General features: G+C 41.6%; 1 protein-coding gene across 1 annotated transcript in view; it reads right to left on the reverse strand.

Annotated features, from left to right (window-relative positions):
* hook1 (hook microtubule-tethering protein 1) overlaps positions 1 to 15,222 on the reverse strand; it is a 90,008-nt gene that overhangs the window by 24,440 nt on the left and 50,346 nt on the right. The window contains exons 11-15 of the mRNA XM_072274670.1: positions 13,749 to 13,950; positions 12,578 to 12,688; positions 9,533 to 9,620; positions 9,039 to 9,099; positions 4,249 to 4,389 (exon numbers count right to left, since the gene is read on the reverse strand). Of these exons, the coding sequence (XP_072130771.1) occupies positions 4,249 to 4,389; positions 9,039 to 9,099; positions 9,533 to 9,620; positions 12,578 to 12,688; positions 13,749 to 13,950 (603 nt within the window). The remainder of the gene's footprint in view (positions 1 to 4,248; positions 4,390 to 9,038; positions 9,100 to 9,532; positions 9,621 to 12,577; positions 12,689 to 13,748; positions 13,951 to 15,222) is intronic.

A 15,222-nucleotide genomic window follows, 5' to 3' on the forward strand; every position in this document is an offset into this window, starting at 1 on the left:
TATCCAAGTCTCACTGCAGACTCCGTTTCCTCAGCACTACCGGCCCCTCCACCTATCTTTGTATCTAAGAAGCGGCCCCAACACGGACCCTGTGGAACACCACTGGTAACCGGCAGCCAACGAGAATGGGATCCCTTTATTCCCACTCTCTGTTTCCTGCCAATCAGCCAATGCTTTATCCACGTATGTAACTTTTCCTAAACTCCATGGGCTCTTATCTTGTTTATGTGCGGCACCTTGTCAAAGGCCTTCTGAAAATCCAAATACACAACATCTACTGCATTTCCCTTGTCTAGTCTACTTGTAATTTCGTCAAAAAATTGCAATAGGTTTGTCAGGCAGGATTTTCCTTTAAGGAAACCATGCTGAGCTCTGCCTATCTTGTCATATGCCTCCAGGTATTCCATAATCTCATCCTTGACAATCGACTCCAACAACTTCCCAACCACCGATGTCAAGCTAACAGGTCTATAATTTCCTTTTTGCTTCCTTGACCCCTTCTTAAATAGCGGAGTGACATTTGCAATCTTCCAGTCCTCCGGAACCATGCCAGAATCTACTGACTTTTGAAAGATCATTGCTAATGCCTCCGCAATCTCCACAGCTACCTTCTTCAGAACACGAGGGTGCATTCCATCTGGTCCGGGAGATTTATCTACCCTTAGACTATTCAGCTTACTGAGTACTTTCTCTGTTGTGATTGTGACTGTGCACACTTCTCTTCCTTGACACCCTTGCGTGTCCGGTATACTGCTGATGTCTTCCTCAGTGAAGACTGATGCAAAGTACTCGTTTAGTTCCTCCGCCATCTCCTTATTTCCCATTATAATTTCTCCAGCATCATTTTTTATCAGCCCTTTATCTACTCTCACCTGTCTTTTACTCTTTATATACTTGAAAAAGCTTTTAGTATCCTCTTTGATATTAGCTGCTAGCTTCCTTTCATAGTTCATCTTTTCTCTCTTAATGACCTTCTTAGTTTCCTTTTGTAAGCTTTTAAAAAATTCCCAATCCTCTGTCTTCCCACTAATTTTTGCTTCCTTGTATGCCCTCTCCTTTGCTTTTACTTTGGCTTTGACTTCTCCTGTCAGCCACGGTTGCATCCTTTTCCCATTCGAAAATTCCTTCTTTTTTGGAATATACCTGTCTTGCACCTTCTTCACTTCTCGCATAAACTCCAGCCACTGCTGCTTTGCCGTCCTTCCCGCTAGTGTCCCTTTCTAGTCAACTTTGGCCAGTTCTTCTCTTATGCCACTGTAATTTCCTTTACTCCACTGAAATACCAACACATCGGATTTCGGCTTCTCTTTCTCAAATTTCACAGTGAACTCAATCATGTTTTGATCACTGCCTCCTAAGGGTTCCTTCACCGCAATCTCTCTAATCACCTCTGGATCTTTACCCAATACCCAATCCAGTACAGCCGATCCCCTAGTGGGCTCAACAACAAGCTGTTCTAAAAAGCCGTCTTGTAGACATTCTACAAATTCTCTCTCTTGAGATTCAGTGCCTACATGAGCCTACACTTCTACTTTCACAATCAAGTCTAAAAACATAATAGGCTCTGAGACTGTTCCAGATAGGTCCAACGTGAACTTAAGGAACAATACCTCAACCCCTGTCTTGGCATGTTGCAACCTTCAGGACTCTGTATCAGAATGAGGCAGTTCTGCTGTAAGGTTTTAAGGTCATCCAATAGCACTTACATCCACTGTGATGAAGTTCTTTAAAAGGCTAATGATGATACATATTAACTGCCTAAGAAGTGAAATGGATTGACTCTAATTTGCCAACCATCACAACAGATTAACAGCAGATGTTATTTCATTGGTTCTTCACTCAACTCTGAAACATCTGGACAGCCAAGATGCCTATATCCAGATGCTCTTCATTGACTAAGGTTCAGCATTCATTACTATCATCCATCAAAAGTTCAAGACCCTAGCCTCAATACCTCCTTATGCAACTGGATACTAGGTTTCTTCATTTGCAGGCCAGTCCATTTGAGTTATCAACAACAACTCCTCCAGAGTTTCCATCAGCAGAAGTGCACCACAAGGCTGTGTGCTTATCCCCCTGCTCACGTTATAATTATGACTGTGAAGCTAAGTACAGCTCGAATGTCATATTTAAATTTGCTGACGATACCACTGCTGTTGGCCAAATCAAAGATGGTAATAATCAGCATATAGGAAATAAGTTGAAAATCAGCCTGAATGGTGCCACAACAACAACCTCTCACTCAATGTCAGCAAGACAAAGAAAATGACCATTGACTTCAGGAGGAGGAAACCACAGGTCCATGAACCAGTCCTCAGTGGCCACTGGGAGATCCTGTTTTCTCTGATGGACAGCGCGCAGGTGTTCAGCAAAACAATCTCCCAGTCTGCGTCGGGTCTCGCCAATATATAGAAGGCCACATCGGGAGCACCGGACACAGTATATCACCCCAGCCGACTCACAGGTGAAGTGTCACCTCACCTGGAAGGACTGTCACACATTTTAATTCCACATCCCATTCCCATTCTTACATGTCTATCCATGGCCTCCTCTACTGTAAAGATGATGCCACACTCAGGTTGGAGGAACAACACCTTATATTCCGTCTGGGTAGCCTCCAACCTGATGGCATGAACATTGACTTCTCTAACTTCCGCTAATGCCCCACCTCCCCCTCGTACCCCATCCGTTATTTAGAAACATAGAAACATAGAAAATAGGTGCATGAGTAGGCCATTCAGCCCTTCGAGCCTGCACCGCCATTTATTATGATCATGGCTGATCATCCAACTCAGAACCCTGCACCAGCCTTCCCTCCATACCCTCTGATCCCCCTAGCCACAAGGGCCATATCTAACTCCCTCTTAAATATAGCCAATGAACTGGCCTCAACTGTTTCCTGTGGCAGAGAATTCCACAGATTCACCACTCTCTGTGTGAAGAAGTTTTTCCTAATCTCAGTCCTAAAAGGCTTCCCTTTTATCCTCAAACTGTGACCCCTCGTTCTGGACTTCCCCAACATCGGGAACAATCTTCCTGCATCTAGCCTGTCCAATCCCTTTAGGATTTTATACGTTTCAATCAGATCCCCCCTCAATCTTCTAAATTCCAACGAGTACAAGCCTAGTTCATCCAGTCTTTCTTCATATGAAAGTCCTGCCATCCCAGGAATCAATCTGGTGAACCTTCTTTGTACTCCCTCTATGGCAAGGATGTCTTTCCTCAGATTAGGGGACCAAAACTGCATACAATACTCCAGGTGTGGTCTCACCATGGCCTTGTACAACTGCAGTAGTACCTCCCTGCTCCTGTACTCGAATCCTCTCACTATAAATGCCAGCATACCATTCGCCTTTTTCACCGCCTGCTGTACCTGCATGCCCACTTTCAATGACTGGTGTATAATGACACCCAGGTCTCGTTGCACCTCCCCTTTTCCTAATCGGCCACCATTCAGATAATAATCTGTTTTCCTATTTTTGCCACCAAAGTGGATAACTTCACATTTATCCACATTAAATTGCATCTGCCATGAATTTGCCCACTCACCCAACCTATCCAAGTCACCCTGCATCCTCTTAGCATCCTCCTCACAGCTAACACTGCCGCCCAGCTTCGTGTCATCCGCAAACTTGGAGATGCTGCATTTAATTCCCTCATATACACATATATACACACATTCCCTTATATATACACACATTCTTTCTCTCACTCTCCTTTTTCTCCCTCTGTCCCTCTGACTATACCCCTTGCCCATCCTCTGGTTTCCCCCCCCCTCCCCCTTTTCCTTCTCCCTGGACCTCCTGTCCCATGATCCTCTCATACCCCTTCTGCCAATCACCTGTCCAGCTCTTGGCTCCATCCCTCCCCCTCCTATCTTCTCCTATCATTTTGGATCTCCCCCTCCCCCTTCCATTTTTAAATCTCTTACTAGCTCTTTCTTCAGTTAGTCCTGACGAAGGGTCTCAGCCTGAAACGTCGACTGTACCTCTTCCTAGAGATGCTGCCTGGCCTGCTGCGTTCACCAGCAACTCATGGTTGTATGTGGTGACATGATAATTAACGTTACTTTGAATTTTGAAAAATGAAGCTTGTACATCAAAAAGTGTAACTTAAGTCTCATCATAAAAAGCAAAAGGATAATTGAACTGGAGATTCATTTGATAATCAGAGCATCACTTAAGAAACATGGATGAAGAAAGTAGCAGTTGTCTGGCAAGCCGGGTCATATTCAAAACACAGCCCAACCTATTTTCTGTCTCCAGTTCGTTCTTTGTCCGATTTGCTTCGTCCAACAATTTCTGCAGTATCGAAATCCGCTCATTATCTGATCCCTCCTGTTGCAGTTGTAACATCTTGTTCTCATGTTGCAGTCGAATGAACTTCTCTCTAAGTGTCCAGAGAAAATTAAATTATTATTGCTCAGTCAAGTGCTCTCAACACAACTTGCACTCGTTAGACTAAAACATTCAGCTTATACTCAATTTACAAATGCTCAGTTTATGAATTTGTACTCTAACACCTTTGATTTCTTTTGTGTATTCAACTTATGAAACAATTTTCACCATAGTAAACAGCACTTCTCTCTCTGTGCACAGAAACACACTCCACTAACATTTCCACAAAGCATTTTGCCAACATTTTTTAACTTACAAAAATTATTTGTTAACTTCTTAATCCTCAGAATAATCTTAAATATTTAGAAACATAGAAAACCCACAGCACAATACAGGCCCTTCGGCCCACAAAGTTGTTTCTCAATAAGCCTTGCATGGGGTACTTTATCAAATGTCTTGCTGAAATCCATATGCATTACATCTACTGCTTTGAACATTTGAAACTTTTAAAAATAATTTAAAGATGTATAACAGTAAAATAGCAGTAAATAATTGAATACATGTTAAACCATAACTTTGATGCCAAAAGTCTGCCAGAAAGCCATTAGGGCATTGCAGAGGTGGGGAATCAGGCTCTGTCATCGTGACCTAAATATGGCTCACGGGTTGCTCCACCAGATATACAGGTCAATCAATTTTAATGAATTGCAAACGGTGAGTGCGACTGCAAGAATGGCTGTTGTCAAGATAGAAAAAGCATCATCAGCCCATCAAGTACAAGAATTATTCTTATTCTGCTGGCTGAGAAGTGGTTTGTACTAGAATCATTGCTCAGTTTGTTTTTAAAACAATGAATACCACAACTACAACAAAAATGTGCACTTGGAGCTTTGTAAATAAATTTATTTGGATATTTCCATATTAGTTTTTTTTTTGCTTTAAATCTTTATTTTAAGCACAGGAAACTATGCGGACTATCCTGAGAACCTACAGAAATTATTGAAAGAGTTAAACTGAATCTCCAGAGAAAGAGTATATAATCAAATATATGTTAAACCGAGAGAACACATAGGAATTTAGGTGCAAAGAGAATAGTACCCAACTTGCCTGAAGGCCAACACTGGGGCCTCTGGAGACAGATAAGTGGGTAACAATCAGCAGAGAGAAGGGCAAGAGTCAGATACTAGAGAGTACCCCTGCGGCTGTCCCCCTTAACAATAAGAACTCCTGTTTGAGTACTGTTGGGGGGATGGCCTACCTGGGGGAAGCAACAGCGGCCACGCCTCTGGCACAGAGTCTGGCCCTGTGGCTCAGAAGGGTAGGGAAAGGAAGAGAATGGCAGCAGTGATAGGGGACTCTATAGTTAGGGGGTCAGACAGGCGATTCTGTTGACGCAAGAAAGAAACACGGATGGTAGTTTGCCTCTCAGGTGCAGGGTCCGGGATGTTTCAGATCGCATCCATGATATCCTGCAGTGGGAGGGAGAACAGCCAGAGGTCGTGGTACATATTGGTACCAACAGCATAGGTAGGAAAAGGGAGGAGGTTCTGAAATAGACTACAGGGAGTTAGAAAGGAAGTTGAGAAGCAGGACCTCAAAAGGTAGTAATCTCGGGGTTACTGCCTGTGCCATCCAACAATAAGTAAGGAAAAGAGTGAGGTAGAGGATAAATGCGTGGCTGAGGGATTGGAGCAGGGGGCAGGGATTCAGATTTCTGGATCATTGGGACCTCTTTTGGGGCAAGCGTGACCTGAACAAAAAGGACGGTTGCACTTAAATCCGAGGAGAACCAATACCTTGGCAGGAAGGTTTGCTAAGGCTATTGGGGAGAGTTTAACCTAAAATTACTGGGTGGTGGGAACCAAACTGAAGAGGCGGAGGAAGGGGTGGTTGGCTCACAAATCGAGAAAGCTTGCAGACAGTGTGAAAGAGAGGATAGGTAGGTGATAGAGAAAGGATATGCTCAGACTGATGGTTTGAGGTGTGTCTATTTTAATGCAAGGAGCATCATGAACAAAGTGGATGAGCTGAGAGCATAGATCAGTATTTGGAGTTATGATGTTGTGGCCATTTAAGAGACTTGGATGGCTCAGGGGCAGGAATGGCTCCTTACAGTGCAATAATAACAGGGTTGTTGTGATGGGAGATTTTAATTTCCTCAATATTGATAGGCATCTCCCTGGAGCAAGGGGTTTAGATGGGGTGGAGTTTGTTAGTTGTGTTCAGGAAGGTTTCCTGACACAATATGTAGATAAGCCTCCAAGAGGGGAGACTGTACTTGAAATGGTATTAGGAAATGAACCTGGCCAGGTATCAGGTCTCTCAGTGGGAGAGCATTTTGGAAACAATGATCACAATTCTATCTCCTTTACCATAGCATTGGAGAGGGATAGGAACAGACAAATAAGGAAAGCATTTAAATTGTGTAAGGGGAAATAATGAAATTTTTAGGCAGAAACTTGGAAGCATAAATTGGGAACAGGTGCTCCTAGGGAAATGTATGGCAGAAATGTGGCAAATGTTCAGGGGATATATGTGTGGCATTCTGCATAGATACGTTCTAATGAGACAGGGAAAGGATGGTAGGGTATAGGAACCATGGTGTACAAAGTCTGTTGAAAATCTAGTCAAGAAGAACAGAAAAGCTTACGAAAGGTTCAAAAAACTAGGTAATGATAGAGATCCAGAAAATTATAAGGCTAGCAGGAAGGAGCTTAAGAATGAAATTAGCAGAGCCAGAAGGGGACATAAGAAGGCCTTGGTGAGCAGGATTAAATAAAACCCCAAGACAAATGTGTGAAGAGCACACAAATATGTGAAGAGCAAGAGGATAAGACATGAGAGAATAGGACCAATCAAGAGCGACAGTGGAAAAGAGTGTATGGAACCAGAGGATATAGCAGAGGTACTTAATGAATACTTTGCTTCAGTATTCACTATGGAAAAGGATCTTGGCGATTGTAGGGATGACTTGTAGTGGACTGAAAAGCTTGAGCATGTAGGTATTAAGGAAGAGGACATGCTGGAGCTTTCGGAAAGCATTAGGTTGGATAAGTCACCTGTACCGAACGGGATATACCCCAGGCTACTGTGGAAGGCAAGGGAAGAGATTGCTGAGCCTCTGGCAATGATCTTTGCATCATCAACGGGGATGGGAAAACTTCCGGAGGATTGGAGGGTTGCAGATGTTGCTCCCTTATTTAAGAAAGGGAGTAGGGATAGCCCAGGAAATTATAGACCAATGAGTCTTACTTCAGTGGTTGGTATTGGAGTGGCATAATATGATTAGGAATAGTCAGCATGGCTTTGTCAAGGGCAGGTTGTGCCTGACGAACCTGACTGAATTTTTTGAGGATGTGACTAAACACATTGATGAAGGTGAGCAGTAGATGTAGTGTATATGGATTTCAGCAAGGCACTTGACAAGGTACTCAATGCAAGGCTTATTGAAAAAGTAAGGAGGCATAGGATCCAAGGGGATATTGCTTTATGGATCTAGAATTGGCTTGCCCACAGAAGGCAAAGTGTGGTTGTAGACGAGTCATATTCTGTATGGAGGTTGGTGACCAGTGGTGTGCCTCAGGGATCTGTTCTGGGACCCCTTCTCTTCATGATTTTTATAAATGACCTGGATGAGGAAGTGGAGGGATAGGTTAGTAAATTTGCTGATGACACAAAGGTTGGGGGTGTTGTGGATAGTGTGGAGGGCTGTCAGAGGTTACATTGGGACATTGATAGGATGCAAAACTGGGCTGAGAAGTGGCAGATGGAGTTCAACCCAGGTAAGTATGAAGTGGGTTCATTTTGGTAGGTCAAGTCTGATGGCAGAATATAGCATTAATGGCAAGAGTCTTGGCAGTGCGGAGGATCAGAGGGATCTTGAAGTCTGAGTCCATAGGATACACAAAGCTGCTGCGCAAGTTGACTATGTGGTTAAAAAGGCAAAAGGTGCACTAGCTTTCATCAGCTGTGGGATTGAGTTCAAAAGCCGAGAGGTAATATTACAGCTGTACAGGACCCTGGTCAGACCCCACTTGGAGTACTGTGTTCAGTTCTGGTCACATCAATACAGGAAGGATGCGGAAGCTATAGAAAGTATGCAGAGGAGATTTATAAGGATGTTACCTGGATTGGGGAGCATGTCTTATGAGAATAGGTTGAGTGAGCTTGGCCTTTTCTCCTTGGAGTGATGGAGGATCAGAGGTGACTTGATCGAGGCATATAAGATAATGAGAGGCATTGATTGTGTGGATAGTCAGAGGCTTTTCCCCAGGGCTGAAATGGCTAACATGAGAGGGCATAGTTTTAAGGTGCTTGGAAGTAGGTACAGAGGAGATGTCAGGGGTAAGTATTTTTAAAAAAATACACAGAGAGTGGTGAGTGTGTGGAATGGGCTGCCAGCGACGGTGGTGGAGGCAGATACAATAGGGTCTTTTAAGAATCTCTGGATAGGTACATGGAGCTTAGAAAAAAACAGAGGGCGATGGGTAACCCGAGGTAATTTCTAAAGTAAGTATATGTTCAGCACAGCATTGTGGGCCAAAGGGCCTGTATTGTGCTGTAGGTTTTCTATGTTTTCTGTTTCTATGTTTTATCTGCTTTTAAATTGAGAAGCATATTCAAAGTGATTATTTTCTAAGTTTTACTATTAAGATTAAGAGAGATCAATTTTTGAACAAAGCAGAAATGTAATAGCTATACCGGTATTCCACAGGAAGAATTTCAGCTGCAAGATGGTCATGCGAAGCCAACGTGAATTTACCTAGAGATCAGATTCTTAAGATTATTCACCATTTAATGTGGATAATTAAGTTATATTTATATTATGACTCCATTTGCATCTCCTTGATGCATAGTTCCATTTCACATTTAATTATCATGATAAAAGGTTTCTACAAAAAAATGCTTGTGTAAGCTCTTTTAATGATTATTTTCATAGTTATCAATGCAATTTGAGCTAATCACAGTCTAGTTGTTTATGGAGTTAGGACTAAGCAATAGGTAGATGTCTAAAGTCTAATTTGTAAATAGTTAACATCATTCATTATAAAACTGATGCCATCATAACGACTCAATAAAAGTTGAAAACCTGAGATGTGCAAGAGTTTTAAATAACACATATATTAATTCAGTTGCTGAAAACTACAAAAATTACTGAGCATGGAGTGTGACTGATTAAAGGAATTGACATTTACCTGATTGCAGTAAGTGGTCTTGTTGTAGTTGTGTGCATTTGAGTTCCTCATTGGTTTCTTTAAGAGTATCACGTTCAATAATCAACCGCTGTAGGTTAAAAACACACTCTAATAAATAATAGCCACATAGAAGTGAATGAAAGACATTATTAGATAATTAACAATGAGTAACAGAAATAAGCAATGATTACTATCTCAATATGATTTTAAATTACACAATAAAGCAGATATTATTTATTCTGTGAGCAAACCTGGACTTCATTATTGATTTACTATGACTGAGACTATGATGATGAAACCATAGAAACTACAGCACAGAAACAGGCCCTTTGGCCCTTCGTGGCTGTGCCGAACCATTTTCTGCCTAGTCCCACTGACCTGCACATGGACCATATCCCTCCTCCCATCCATGTATCTGTCCAATTTATTCTTAAATGTTAAAAAAGAACCCGCATTACCACCTCATCTGGCAGCTCATTCCATACTCCCACCACTCTCTGTGTGAAGAAGCCCCCCCTAATGTTCCCTTTAAACTTTTCCCCCCTCACCCTTAACCCATGTCCTCTGGTTTTTTTTCTCCCCTTGCCTCAGTGGAAAAAGCCTGCTTGCATTCACTCTATCTATACCCATTATAATTTTATATACCTCTACCAAATCTCCCCTCATTCTTCTACGCTCCTGGGAATAAAGTCCTAACCTATTCAACCTTTCTCTGTAACTGAGTTTCTCAAGTCCCGGCAACATCCTTGTAAACCTTCTCTGCACTCTTTCAACCTTATTTATATCCCTCCTGTAATTTGGTGACCAAAACTGAACACAATACTCCAGATTCGGCCTCACCAATGCCTTATACAACCTCATCATAACATTCCAGCTCTTATACTCAATACTTCGATTAATAAAGGCCAATGTACCAAAAGTTCTCTTTATGACCCTATCTACCTGTGACGACACTTGTAGGGAATTTTGTATCTGTATTCCCAGATCCCTCTGTTCCATTGCACTCCGCAGTGCCTTACCATTAACCCTGTATGTTCTACGTTGGTTTGTCCTTCCAACGTGCAATACCTCACACTTGTCAGTATTAAACTCCATCTGCCATTTTTCAGCCCATTTTTCCAGCTGGTCCAAGTCCCCCTGCAGGCTCTGAAAACCTTCCTCACTGTCTACTCCACCTCCAATCTTTGTATCATCAGCAAACTTGCTGATCCAATTTACCACATTATCATCCAGATCATTGATATAGATGACAAATAACAATGGACCCAGCACTGATCCCTGTGGCACACCACTAGTCACAGGCCTCCACTCAGAGAAGCCATTCTCTACCACCACTCTCTGGCTTCTTCCATCGAGCCAATGTCTAATCCAATTTACCACCTCTCCATGTATACCTAGCCACTGAATTTTCCTAACTAACCTCCCATGCGGGACCTTGTCAAAGGCCTTACTGAAGTCCATGTAGACAATATCCACTGCCTTCCCTTCATCCACTTTCCTGGTAACCTCCTCGAAAAACTCCAACAGATTGGTCAAACATGACCTACCACGCACAAAGCCATGTTGACTCTCCCTAATAAGCCCCTGTCTATCCAAATACTTGTAGATTCTGTCTCTTAGTACTCCCTCCAATAACTTACTTACTACTGACGTTAAACTCACCGGCCTATAATTTCCCGGATTACTTTTCGATCCTTTTTTAAACAACGGAACAACATGAGCCACTCTCCAATCCTCCGGCACTTCACCCGTAGACAGCGACATTTTAAATATTTCTGCCAGGGCCCCCACAATTTCAACACTAGTCTCCTTCAAGATCCGAGGGAACACTCTGTCAGGTCCCGGGGATTTATCCACTTTAATTTTCCTCAAGACAGCAAGCACCTCCTCCTTTTCAATCTGTACAGTTTCCATGGTCTCACTACTTGATTCCCTCAATTCCATAGCTTTCATGCCAGCTTCCTTAGTAAATACAGACGCAAAAAACCTACTTAAGATCTCCCCCATTTCCTTTGGTTCCGCACAAAGCCGACCACTCTGATCTTCAAGAGGACCAATTTTATCCCTTACAATCCTTTTGCTCTTAATATACTTGTAAAAGCTCTTTGGATTATCCTTCACTTTGACTGCCAAGGCAACCTCATGTCTTCTTTTAGCCCTCCTGATTTCTTTCTTAAGTATTTTCTTGCACCTCTTATACTCCTCAAGCACCTGATTTACCCCCTGTTTCCTATACATTTGATGAATACCTCTCTTGGCTATTTGCATAGTTATGGAGAATATCACTACCCGACATAGCGGTATAGCAATTGGATTTTTTTTTAAGCAAACTTACACTGTGTATCTGTTGGCAATACACAGATTATGACTTGTGTGCTGAATTTTGAGCACAGCATCTGAACTATTGGCCTTATCACCTAAAAGCCTGACTGTGTTGACCGTTAGAGTATGCACACAGAAGTTTTCAGCTGACTAGATTCCACTGCCAATTTTGATAACTAAAGGCAAACTGATTCCACATTGATGGAGCAGAGAAACAGGTTCTTTAAGCTGCTATCAGCATGCTGTTCAATTATTCGTGGAAAGGGATTTGATTTCCCCTCGCTTGAGAAGATAGAACACAAGTTCTGTGGAAATTGAGTTTGCAATGCTGGAAACAATGTAATAGCAAGGAAACTGAAGTATTAAGTACTGAATAAAATAGGAAATGTACGAATTTTGACAATGGTGTTTTCAATATTTAGATTTAGCTGCTTTAGCCAACATTAAAGTATCTGATCCACTTTTACTGACTGAACGTTTAGGGGCTAGGCTAAAATATGTATGTTTGCTTATAAATGGTGTAAATTAAGTCACATCTGACTAAATAGGTAACAATTTATCACCACCAAGAAATATGTGGATCAAAGAAAATAAAGTTCAAAGCCTTTATAAAAATCTTGCAGCGAACCAAAGCATGACAATGTACCAGCCAATAAGGCAATCCAATTCAAGGGTTTATAAAGACAATGATGCCCCTTTCAATCTGAATGCAAAGACACTCACTTCTTTTTCCTTCAGCAATGCTTCATGCTTTTCCTCAATCTGTTTTAGCTCAAAAGCCAATTTGTCTGCTCTTCTCATTTCCCCAGACAATGAGTTGTGGAGTTCTTGAACCTTGAATAACAAAATGCATCCAGTGTTAATGTGAAGTCACCAGATCAACTGGCACAGTGATATAATACATTGAGATAATTATCTTCGGTAGTGTAATGGGGAAATGCACACCTCACAAACAGTGGGGATGACTGGAAGAGTTGTATCGGCCCATAATTGAATGGCGGAGCAGACTCGATGGGCCGAACAGCCTATTTCTGCTCCTCTATCTTATGGTCAAAATAGTAAAGTCCTCAGATCAATTTTTAACCCATTTCAAGTTACCTGTTCCCACTGGAACAGCAGTTGCTCTTCCACATGCAGTAAGAACTCCAATAATCTGGCAGTTTTAGGATTTTGGTCATGCCAGACCAATAAATTTTCCACACTCATAACCCAGCATACTTTAAATTCACTTTTTAAATTTATTATACAGTAGGGTAATACATTTTCCAGTGAAGCTTTTTGTTTAAATGAAGCACAGAAAACAAGGCTTGTTCAGTTTGAAGGGATCAAGGGAACTAGAAGCGAGGGAGTAGGAGGGAGCGTATTAACCAGGACCCTGGAGAGTTTTGAGGGGATGCAGTAAACATTTCCTAGTGTGCCAAATGCCGAACCATATGTTATTTCAAACAACCGGATAGGAAATTGTCCAAGCTATTCCGTATTTGGAATTCAGTAAGGTATAAAATGATCTGTGGATAGCATTTTTTCACAAACAGAAACAATAATTACAGGAAATTTCAACAACCTTTCTTCCACTACCATATTTTTGGAATAATGCAAACAAATTAAGTTGTTAAAAATGTTAACAAATCTGCTCTCCAGTGAGGAAAGTATCCTTCTCAGCTCCATTTCAGAAATGCTGATACAATGAATGACAATGCACCTGTTATTCACACAAGGTCACTTCCGCAACGGACCACAAATCAAATGTGGGATCTTCTGAACCTTATGACTAAGTACTGCATTAGATGGTGTTTTATTAAATGACTTGTAGATTTAAATTATAACACAGATGATATATTATTGTAATTCATGAAACTGCAACATAAACTCCCATAACAGGATTTGTGCTTACTTGTCTCTTGTATGTCTCTAACTGAGCACGAGCTGCATTAACTTTACGCAGTTCCTCCTCCAGGCTGACTACATTCTGCATGTACATCATGTTCTTATCCTCCAATAACTTCATCTGTCGCTTCAAGTCATTCAGATCATCCAGTTTCTTTTTGTATGTCTCCACTGTGGTCTCTAGCTTGATTACCTTATCTGAATAATTCCTGAAGAGAACAAATCACAGAATCAGAGATTGTTACGGCACATGAGGCAGCCATTCAAACTGTCCACACTAGTCCAGGAGCAGAAATCCCGTTAGTCATATTCCACTGCAGGCTTAAAATTAATTTGTCGTCAAGTGTCTACACATTTTCCCTTAGAAAACCCTAATTGATGATGCTTACACCACCTTTGTGTTCCAATTTATAATCACTCTCGGCATAATAATAAAGACGTTCCCTGGCGTGCTTCAGTCATCACTTTAAATTCTAGTCCTTGAACTGCTGCACAATGGAAACAGCTTCTCTCTACTTAATCTGTAATCAGAAAAGCTTAGCATGCAAAGGAGTAGAAAACTCAGTATTTAGAAAAGCTTCAAATAAATTTCATGAAAAGCCAAGCAGATGTGGGTGAACTAGATAAAACCAACTACAGGCATACGAAGGGGTAACATTACCACAATGAATAAACAAAAAGTTCATTTTAAAACACAATACCACATTCTTTTTGATTTTCCCAGTTTCTGAACAGTATTAAAACACCTTATATAGCTCTGAAGATTCAATTGCACAGTACGCATTAGACCAATTGACTAATTACTTTGGTTCTGTCTTCACTAAGGAGGACATAAATAATCTTCCGGAAATAGTAGGGGACAGAGGGTCCAGTGAGATGGAGGAACTGAGGGAAATACATGTTAGTAGGGAAGTGGTGTTAGGTAAATTGAAGGGATTAAAGGCAGATAAATCCCCAGGGCCAGATGGTCTGCATCCGAGTGCTTAAGGAAGTAGCCCAAGAAATAGTGGATGCATTAGTGATAATTTTTCAAAACTCCTTAGATTCTGGACTAGTTCCTGAGGATTGGAGGGTGGCTAATGTAACCCCACTTTTTAAAAAAGGAGGGAGAGAGAAACCAGGGAATTATAGACCGGTTAGCCTAACATCGGTGGTGGGGAAAATGCTAGAGTCAGTTATCAAAGATGTGATAACAGCACATTGGGAAAGCGGTGAAATCATCGGACAAAGTCAGCATGGATTTGTGAAAGGAAAATCATGTCTGACAAATATCATAGAGTTTTTTGAGGATGTAACTAGTAGAGTGGATAGGGGAGAACCAGTGGATGTGGTATATTTGGATTTTCAAAAGGCTTTTGACAAGGTCCCACACAGGAGATTAGTGTGCGAACTTAAAGCACATGGTATTGGGGGTAAGGTGTTGATGTGGACAGAGAATTGGTTGGCAGACAGGAAGCAAAGAGTGGGAATAAACGGGACCT

The sequence above is a fragment of the Mobula birostris genome, chromosome 12 (assembly GCF_030028105.1).
Source record: "Mobula birostris isolate sMobBir1 chromosome 12, sMobBir1.hap1, whole genome shotgun sequence".
Taxonomy (NCBI): Eukaryota; Metazoa; Chordata; class Chondrichthyes; order Myliobatiformes; family Myliobatidae; genus Mobula; species Mobula birostris.